The sequence below is a fragment of the Cyphomyrmex costatus genome, unplaced genomic scaffold (assembly GCF_001594065.2).
Source record: "Cyphomyrmex costatus isolate MS0001 unplaced genomic scaffold, Ccosl1.0 scaffold859, whole genome shotgun sequence".
Taxonomy (NCBI): domain Eukaryota; kingdom Metazoa; phylum Arthropoda; class Insecta; order Hymenoptera; family Formicidae; genus Cyphomyrmex; species Cyphomyrmex costatus.
The window spans coordinates 36,028-46,726 of record NW_017280440.1 but is presented as its reverse complement, the minus strand read 5'-3'; the positions used below and the strand labels follow the sequence as shown (position 1 = coordinate 46,726).

General features: G+C 41.6%; 1 protein-coding gene across 1 annotated transcript; it reads left to right on the top strand.

Annotated features, from left to right (window-relative positions):
• The first annotated feature begins 2,516 nt into the window (after positions 1 to 2,516).
• On the top strand, positions 2,517 to 10,066 carry LOC108781651 (uncharacterized). The gene is made up of 2 exons (XM_018549689.1): positions 2,517 to 3,326; positions 4,679 to 10,066. The coding sequence occupies exons 1-2, from the start codon at positions 2,517 to 2,519 to the stop codon at positions 10,064 to 10,066; spliced, it is 6,198 nt and encodes a 2,065-aa protein (XP_018405191.1).
• Positions 10,067 to 10,699: the final 633 nt, after the last annotated feature.

Genomic DNA, 10,699 nt, shown 5'->3' with positions numbered 1-10,699 from the left:
CGTATCAATCATGGGAGATAAAATGCGTTGAGTATCTTGATTATTTAAGAGAGGTATGTCGTAACACGAGTCAATCGATATCTACTAGTTTGATAAATTCGTCGATCGCTAAAATAGCGCGATTGGAGTATGTGAGGAGTACCTTACGACCTCGTTTTGTACAGGAGGGTTCCGGTCATGCTGAATCGTCGAAGACGGGATTATCATGGATGGAAATCGAAACGGCTTTCAATAATCGAGTGCTCACTGGTGTAGTTGTGAATTCGAGTTACATTGAACCGCGACAATTTCTCAACAATGCGAGAGACACCGTTCTTGATCATACACGAGTGAATCTTCAGAGGCACGCGTGTTTAAAGGTGAATACAACTTTCAATGGAGAATTCGTTGCAGACGACAAGAGATCCTTCAAGAGTAATCACCACGAAAAATCATGATCTGTATGGTGCGTCTGATTTGAAGTGGTACGATGAGTATGTTATGGATGCAATTCTATCTGATCTGGAGGAGTTTCAGGAACGTAACAACGGATGGTCATTATCGCGCATATTGAATTTGATTGTAAACGTAAATAAATTTTATCCTATGCACGATGGATGTCGCGTGAATGTACCTCGACGTATAAGTTCGAAGAGAGCGACTATCAATATCGAGTCGTTCGATAACGCCTGTTTCGCATGGGCTATAGTTGCCGCATTGTATCCTGCATCTACAAATGTTAATAGAACGTCACAATATCCTCATTATTTAGAGGAATTACAGCTGGAAGGTATTGATTTCCCCGTAACCTTGAAGCAAATCACGAAATTTGAACATCTGAAAGATGTTTCCGTAACCGTGTTTGTCGAGCGAGAGAAAGATGAAAAGGAAAGGATTACAGACAGCGATACGATGATCGTGCCTCTTCGTGTGACAAAAGTAAATAGAAACAAACACGTTAATTTGTTGTACGTGCAAAACGATGCCAATGTCGTCGGACATTTTGTATGGATTAAGAATTTGTCGAGACTTCTCAATACTCAATTGAAAGGAGTACCTGCAAGAAGTACATTTGCGATAGGTAAGTACGTATGATGTTTAAGTTGAAAAAAAATTATGCGGTATATGAAATTGTTATTTTTTTACAGATGTTTGCATTACTTCCAAACGAGAAACTATCGCGTCATAATGTCGATTGCGCAAGATTGAATAAATGTACCGTTATTTTGCCTGATGAATACGACAAATGGTTGTCGTTTCGCAATTACAACAGAAGGAACCGACTACCCTTCGTGATTTATGCCGATTTGGAGTGTATATTGGAAAAGACAGGGATCGATGATGAGCGTATCTCGAGATTCACCTATCAACATCATAAAGTCTTCAGCATCGGATACTACTTACATTGTGAGTTCGACGAAACGATGTCGAAATATAGACATTGTCGCGGAACGAATTGCGTAGAATGGTTCGTCAACGAATTATATAATTTGACGCATCGCGTAAAGCCGCTTTTCGATAGAAATACGCATATGAATCAGTTTACAACTAAGCAATGAAAACAATTTACAGACGCGACTCATTGTCACATTTGTGAAAAACCGTTCGAGGAGGAACATATACGCGTACGTGATCACTGTCACATAACCGGATTATAGAGGTCCCGCACAGTCCTATTGTAATTTAAATTATCAAGAATCGCGCGTTTTATTCCTGTATTTTTTCATAATTTATCGGGTTACGACGCGCATTTTATTATAAAAGATATAGTTAATAGATATGATGGAAAGGTTTATTTGTTACCGGTAACGAAAGAGAACTACATATCATTCACGAAATACGTTAAAGATACAGCAAGCGGATCGTGGAAGGGTACAGACATCATGCAGTTACGTTTCGTGGACTCGTATAAATTTCTCAGTTCTAGCCTCGAGAAATTGGTTTCTTATCTCGACAAGAGTAAATTAAAAATTACACAATCGATATTTTTTAATCTGAACGCACAGGAATTTGATTTTCTTACGCGTAAAGGAGTATTTCCGTACGTATACGCTGACAACTTCGATAAGCTTAACGAGACGAGTTTACCATCACGCGAGGCATTTTATAGTTCATTGACCAACGAGGACGTTTCCATCGACAATTATCAACAGGCGATTGAAGTGTGGCAACGTTTCCACATTAATACTCTCGGTGAATATAGTGATTTGTATCTGAAAACCGACGTACTTCTATTAGCGGATATTTTTGAAAATTTTCGAGACACGTGCATGGAGAGTTACGGATTAGATCCGGCTTATTATTTCACTCTGTCGGGATACACGTGGGACGCTATGTTAAAGTACACCGGTGTTAAATTGGAATTGCTCACCGACATTGATATGGTATTGTTTGTAGAGCGCGGCGTACACGGTGGTTTAAGCCAATGTTCACATAGGTATGCGTGTGCCAATAATGCGCATGTACCGTAATATGACCCTTCCCAACCCTCTACGTATCTTATGTATTTCGATGTTAATAATTTATACGGTTGGGCGATGATGGAACCATTATCACACGGAGAATTTAAATGGATAGACGTCGATTGTTTTGACGTCATGTCGGTACCGATAGAGTCCGACGTCGGTTACATTTTAGAGATTGACCTTGCGTATCCACAAAACTTGCATAACTCTCATGTCAATCTTCCGTTCTGTCCTACGAGAGAACGACCTCCTGGAGGAAAACGATACGAAAAACTTTTGGCAACGCTGTACGATAAGGAGCGTTACGTCATTCATTATCGCAATTTGCAGCAATGCATTCGACATGGTTTGGTCGTGACGAAAATTCATCGGATATTAAAATTTGCACAATTTCAATGGCTTCGAGGATATATAGAACTAAATACGCGATTTAGAATGTCTTCGAATAACGATTTCGAGAGAAATCTTTACAAATTGATGAATAATGCGGTATTCGGAAGAACAATGGAGAACGTACGCGATTATAAAGACATCCGACTTATAACACACTGGGATGGAAGATACGGTTTAGAAGCAATGATAGCGAAACCGAATTTTTGCAGTAGAAGTATCTTTTCCGAAAATCTGGTAGCCGTTGAGTTGCGTAAACTCGAAGTAACGTTGAACAAACCGATATACGTTGGTATGTGTATTCTTGAAATATCCAAGATTCGTTTGTATGAATTTCATTACGAGTACATGATGCCGTTGTATCACGATAGGTGCACGATCCTATACACGGACAAGGACAGTTTGATTTATTTTTTGAAGTGCGACAATGTATATGAGGATATCAAGTGTAATATCACGAAATTTGACACGAGCGATTATTCCGAGGATAATGTATACAATATTCCATGCCTTAATAATAAAATATCTGGTTTAATGAAAGATGAAAATAACGGTAGGTAATGACCGAATTCATTGGTCTCAGAGCGAAGATGTACGCATTGAGAGTTGTCGGTAGTAATGACGTAAAAAAAATAAAGGGTGTCAAGAAAAGCGTTGTCGCGAAAACGATAGCGTTTAACGATTATGTGAAATGTTTGTATGCGCACGAACAGTCGAGGCGTCAATCGCGCATTCAATCGTCGTTGCACGAGATGTATACGGTTCTCGAACAAAACTTGCTCTCAGTCCGTACGATAACAAACGATACGTCTTACCTGATTGAATTGCTACTCTACCTTGGGGACATTATAAAATACCACAAATCTTGGATACACAATAAAATAACCTTATAATAAGATGCGTTTTTATTGCGTGATTCTTATATGCTATTATATCTTTTGGTAAGATGCGTTCAATCGCACGAATGTTATATGCTATTATTGGATATATTACAAACAATTATTCATGTAATGTGTATTAATATAGTTTTATTATGGAATGAATACATCCCTTTACACAATATGAATGTTACAGATTTCCATCCGTCTCCTTCATTCTTTGTCTATTAATTTAACTCCAGTTTAATCTACTCTTTCAATTATGTATAATTTCTTGTAAACTTCCCCCTCATTCTTCTACGTATGTTTTCAGTAAAGATTATCATAAAATTCTGTATAGCGTTATCCGCGTCTGCTGACTCTAGTTTAAATCTCGCTTTAACGAGTGTCAATATTCGAGGAAATACCAAATAAGGCAATGTATCGAATCTGTTTACATTCTCTCACTGATATTCGTATTGTGAGAGCCGTTCCGAGAAACTTCTCGGATTTTCAGAGAAATAATATAAGTCAGTCGCGTGCTAGACAGCTAGTAAGAAAGAGCATTTAAAAGTAAACGATCTTTTGAATAGAAATCACGAATAAGTTAATTTCCTCACACCAAGCCCTACTGCAAATACTGCAGTACCAGGCAGTTAGTGCGAAAAATATACTTGCACGTTAAACATTGGTCCTTCGAGCCGGATTTACGGGCTGTGAGAAATATTGAGTGGTGACGGTGTCATACAAGTTCGTGACGGATAGAAAAAGAGAATCGAAACCTTGCCTCGCAAGTGAAAAGAGTGACGCGTGGCGCGCACTCGTTGAGCTCGTGTATCTTACACTTACTAACGGCGCGACTAATCAAGCAATAATCAATTAATTAAATTTATTCTTGCAAATCTATTGGGCAGTTAAGCCTGGATAGTCGGCGGTTAATTCTTTCCTAGCTTCACAAGTTTGTGGAAGGGATAAATTTAAAATCAGACAAAGAGGCACAGTCAATTTACTTGCTGCTGCCTGAATTTACGCAACTCCGATTTGGCCAAAAGGAGCACGGAAAGTGGAAAGGGAAGAAGATTGCATTCGGTTCTTCACTTCCCGTTGTCTATCATTTCCCAATTAAACTTGAGGATGGACGACTCTAACGTGGCATCCATGGAGGAGATCTTGGAGTCCCAGATGTCAACGCGGGAATTAATTGAGAGGATCATCCCGAATTTCAATAAATTAGGAAAGGCGAAGAAAACCGTCACCGCTGCGCGCAGCCGCCTCATCACTCTCAAGGGCTACTGGTCTTCTCTCCAGGAAAATCATGCTCGGCTCTGCGCGGGGATGGAGAAGGAGTCTCGCAAGTCACATGAGTATTTTTCGAATAATGTATTTTTTGCGGTTAGCGATTTAGTTGAGGAGGTATCAGATACCTTGAACGATTGGATTGAGAGAGCGCAGCATGGTGCTACCTCCGTAGCGTTCGACGATTCGAGTCATAGTTTTGAAACAAAGACGGTACCAATAAAACTACCTAGAATTGAGTTGCCTAAATTCTCGGGAGAGCTCACAAGGTGGGAAAATTTTCGTGACGTATTCGAGTCTCTCGTCGCTAGTAGACCCGAGCTGTCTAATGTACAAAAGCTGCACTATCTCAAGGCCAATCTAACCGGCGAAGCTGGTCGCATTCTATCGACGACCAACGTCACGGATGCGAATTATCATGCCGCGTGGGAGTTAGTTAAGGATCGCTATGATAATCCTCGCGCGATAGTGAATGCTCATCTACAAACACTTATCGATATTCCGCTCGCGAAACCTAACTCCGCACCAGATTTAAAAATTATTCGCGACCGAACAGGCGAAATTAGAACGGCTTTGCTTAATTTAAAGAGGCCAGTGGACAACTGGGAAGACTTGTTCGTTTTTATTACGGTTTCTAAGCTTGATAAGGTCACCCGACAAGACTGGGAGATATCTTTAGGAGAAAATGTGGAGCTGCCGAGTTATTTAAAATTAGATAGTTTTCTTACTTCGAGAATTCGTGCATTAGAAGCGACCAACCCAAACAATACACTCGGGAGCATTAACAAGTCCCATAGTTTAAAATCACATCAAGCAGCGACCTTTAGACATTGTTTACTTTGTGAAGGAGATCATTTCTTAAATCAATGCAAAAAATTTCTTAATCAAAGTATCGATCAACGATTGGAATTCGTTCGCTCACATAAATGTTGCTTCAATTGCCTTAGGAAAGGGCACTTTCCGCGAGACTGTAAAAGTAAGCACGTGTGCAATCTGTGTAAACGTAAACATCACACGCTAATACACAAAGAGAATTTCGTAGCCGAGAGTTGCGGGAAATCTGAAGCCGCGGGAACGACGGCCGGTGCAACCGCTCTTGCTGCGTCAAATTCCGAGCAAAACAAGTCAGCTTCGGCCGAGGTATCGAATAATTACGCAAGTCAATCTATTAATAGTACAGCCAATATTGTCATATTGCCTACAGCACTCGTTATTATTAAGAGCACCTCAGGACATTCTGTACGTGTAAGGGCCTTGTTGGACCAGGGATCTCAGGCATCCTTTATTTCTAGGTCTGTCGTGCAGACAATCAGAGCAGACCGAAAATCTGTTTCTGTTAATGTTTCTGGTATTGCCGGATCTAAAGCGGGCATCGTGAAAAGCATTGCATCCTTTTTTGTCGAACCATGTAATCACGGGGGTCCTGTCCTCTCTATATCTGCTCTCGTAATGCCCAAATTAACGTCTTATACTCCAAGGTCAGTCTCTCTTGTCAAGGATTTCTCTTATTTGAAAACATTGACGTTAGCCGATCCGGAGATTTCTAGTAAGAGACCGATCGATCTTATTATAGGCGCAGACTATTTCGGTGAAATCTTGCGCGATGGGCTCATTCGCGGGTCATCATGTAACCCCACCGCTCAGCTTACAATCTTTGGCTGGATTCTCTCTGGCCAAACTCAGTGTATAAATAACGATGCTTCGCATCTTACAGTACACCATATCCAAACGGTCGACGATTTAAACGAATCCCTCCGATATTTTTGGGAACTTGAGGAAATTCCAAGCCGCCCCCTCTCCTCGGAGGAGGACGAGCGGTGCGAAGCCCACTTCCTTTCTACACATTATAGACAACCTGACGGACGATACGTTGTTAGGTTACCCTTTAAATCAGAAATTCCCGTTCCAATCGGCGAAACGGAAAATATCGCTAAACGTATTTTTCTGTCTAATGAAAATAGACTTAAAAATCAAGCGGAGCTGTTAAAGGCTTATTCTGTGTTCATGGCTGAATATGAAAGTCTCCATCACATGGAAAGGGTCGAGTCAGACGATAATAATACTCGTCAAAAGATTTATTTACCGCATCACCCCGTTTTTAAAAAATCTGATCAAGCTGCTAAAATTCGCGTAGTCTTTAATGCATCTCGCGCCTCGTCGAATCACTCTACGCTAAATGATCACTTGCTGGTTGGTCCCAAACTTCAAGCAGATATTTTTGCTCTTATTTTGAAATGGCGTTCTCATAAATATGTATATTCGACCGACATTGAGAAAATGTTTAGACAAATTCGCATGCATTCATCGGATGTTGATTATCAACGCATCTTTTGGAGAGACAAGCCAACATCAATTTTAAACTCTTATCGCCTCCTGACGGTGACTTATGGGACTGCTCCAGCTCCCTTTTTGGCCAATCGCGTTATAAAACAGCTCTCTCGCGACGAGTCACGCAGATTTCCCCTCGCTGCTCCAGTGCTGGAAAGTGAAGTATATGTTGACGACATAATGTTCGGAGCAGAGGATCTTGTGCTGTTAAAACAAACACGCGATCAGGTTAAACAGATGCTCATGGCGGGTGGTTTCAAACCACATAAATGGGCAAGCAATGATCCTCGACTAATGGATGATATCCCTGAGGCGGAACAAGCACTGCGCGTAAACAAAACTTTTGACTGTACGACTAGTTTAAAAATTCTTGGCATCTCGTGGAATCCCTGTGAAGACGAATTTAGAGTGCAGATTCGATCAGAGAATCCTTTGATTTTTACGAAACGATCATTTCTTTCTTTGATAGCACGGATCTTCGATCCCTTGGGGTGGGTGGCTCCTGCGACCATAACAGCCAAAATACTCATACAATTACTTTGGCTAAATAGGGTGGAGTGGGACACACCCCTCACTGGTGATTTATTATCCAAATGCCAATTGTTCACTTCTCAATTAGCGGGCTTAGGTAACGTGTCGATCCCCCGTTGGACAAAACTAGGGGATGAACCTCAAGCAGTCGAGCTTCACGGTTTTTCAGATGCGTCGAACGCTGCTTACGCCGCAGTCGTTTACCTGCGAGTTGAATCTCTTGTGGGCCAACGACAAGTATCTCTTATGTATGCAAAAACCAAAGTTGCCCCTCTCAAGGTATTAAGCGTGCCCAGACTAGAACTGTGCGCCGCTGTTCTGCTCACAAGGTCCTTGGATTTCGTGCAAAAGGCTATGAAACTGGTGAACGTGCCGACGTTCTGTTGGACCGATTCATCAGTCGTTTTAGCATGGCTAAACGCGACTCCTTCTCGCTGGAAAACCTTCGTAGCCAATCGAGTCTCAGAGATTCACTCCACTTTGCCGAACGCTGCTTGGAAACACGTTCCAACGGCAATGAATCCCGCCGATTGTGCCTCTCGCGGCATGTCCGCTTCTGATTTAATTCAGCACAGCCTATGGTGGCAAGGTCCCACTTGGTTGTGGTGTCCCGCCACTGAATGGCCTGACAGTAAAAGGCCCCTTGAATCAAACGCTGATTTAGAACGGCGTATTGACAACCACGTACACTTTGCAATGGACGGTGCTCAGAAATTAGCATGGTCGCTTCCGTATGAAGTATCGACGTGGTCACGACTATTACGCATAACTGCATATGTACGTAGATTCATTTTTAACACCCGTTATACTTCGCGGCGTTTTGGTGAGAAATGGACAACGGCTGATGAAATCTTTCACACGAAGAATTTTTGGCTTAAACAAGCACAAGAATTGAATTTTGGAAAGGAAATTACATTATTAAGAAATGATCTACCCCTGAAGAGCAGAAGTCCTATCATGTCATTAAATCCCCGGTTAGATGAAGAAGGACTGCTGCGCGTGGGCGGACGGATACGTCGCTCTAATCTTCCTGTAACTGCGAAACATCCGGTTATATTGCCAAAGGGCCGAATAGCGGATTTAATCATTCAATTTACTCATGTAAGCGTCCTTCACGGAGGATTGCAATTGACGTTACGTACGCTACGACAAAAATATTGGATCTTACACGCACGCAGCTCTGTAAAGAATTGTATACGTAACTGTGTTACTTGCGCTAAACAGCGTGCATCTCTTTCCTTCCAGCGAATGGGCGATCTCCCCGAGCAGCGCGTCACGCCTTCGCGACCATTCGAACATGCCGGCCTTGATTACGCAGGTCCCTTTAATATTCGCTCTGCCAAAGGGCGAGGACAAAAATCTCATAAATCATACTGTGCGTTGTTTATCTGCCTCTCAACGCGTGCGATACATTTAGAGGTAGTCGATGATTATACGACACAGAGTTTTATTGCCGCGTTCGACAGATTTATTGCTCGGAGAGGTCTCCCTTCGGCCATATATAGCGATAATGGCACAAATTTTAAAGGAGCCGCAAAGGAATTAAGAAAACAATTCCTTGCGGTCATTCGAGACCCAAACGTACAGGATCGACTTGCGTTAGATGAAGTAAAATGGAGCTTTATTCCCCCTGCCGCCCCCCAGTTCGGTGGTCTGTGGGAAGCTGGTGTGAAGAGCGTCAAATTTCACCTCAAAAGAATAATCGGAGAATTTACTCCCACTTTTGAGGAGTTCACTACGTTATTGTGTAAAATAGAGTGCTGTTTGAACTCAAGGCCAATTGCGCCACTGTTCGATGATGTGGAAAGTTTTGACGCCTTGACGCCAGGTCATTTTTTAGTAGGCTCACATTTAAAATCCGTCCCTGCACCGAGCGTCTTAGATTTAACCGCTAATCGGCTTTCGCGATGGCAGGCAGTTCAACAAATGTTTGAAAGCTTTTGGAAGGTCTGGTCAGCTGACTACTTAAACACTCTGCAACAACGCAGAAAATGGAAAAGTATTCAGCCTAATATCAAAATCGGCGATCTGGTATTACTACGCAATCCGAATCTGCCTCCCACAAAATGGGATTTGTGTCGGGTGATTGAATGTCACGCCGGTGATGATAAGTTAATACGAGTAGCCACAATCAAGACCGCTAAATCTATACTTAAAAGACCAGTTACTCAATTGTGCAAACTGCCTGTTGAATCGTCTACGCATCTAGCTATTCAATAACTACGAGCATTCACTATCAAGAGGAAGACCTCTATTCTGTAACGAAACTTTATTTTCGTTCTACTAAGAACGAGGCGGGTGGAATGTTACAGATTTCCATCCGTCTCCTTCATTCTTTGTCTATTAATTTAACTCCAGTTTAATCTACTCTTTCAATTATGTATAATTTCTTGTAAACTTCCCCCTCATTCTTCTACGTATGTTTTCAGTAAAGATTATCATAAAATTCTGTATAGCGTTTTCCGCGTCTGCTGACTCTAGTTTAAATCTCGCTTTAACGAGTGTCAATATTCGAGGAAATACCAAATAAGGCAATGTATCGAATCTGTTTACGTTCTCTCACTGATATTCGTATTGTGAGAGCCGTTCCGAGAAACTTCTCGGATTTTCAGAAAAATAATATAAGTCAGTCGCGTGCTAGACAGCTAGTAAGAAAGAGCATTTAAAAGTAAACGATCTTTTGAATAGAAATCACGAATAAGTTAATTTCCTCACACCAAGCCCTACTGCAAATACTGCAGTACCAGGCAGTTAGTGCGAAAAATATACTTGCACGTTAAACAATCAGCTTTATTTATCCACAAACTATGTGAGATGTCCATTCCTAACCATTTTACGTATGCAAAACTTCGT

Coding starts and splice junctions, on each gene's coding strand:
- LOC108781651 (XM_018549689.1), top strand. CDS start 2,517: ATGATGGAACCATTATCACACGGAGAATTTAAATGGATAGACGTCGAT. Junction 3,327..4,678: donor GCGATTATTCCGAGGATAAT/GTATACAATATT, acceptor ATTTAAAATCAG/ACAAAGAGGCACAGTCAATT.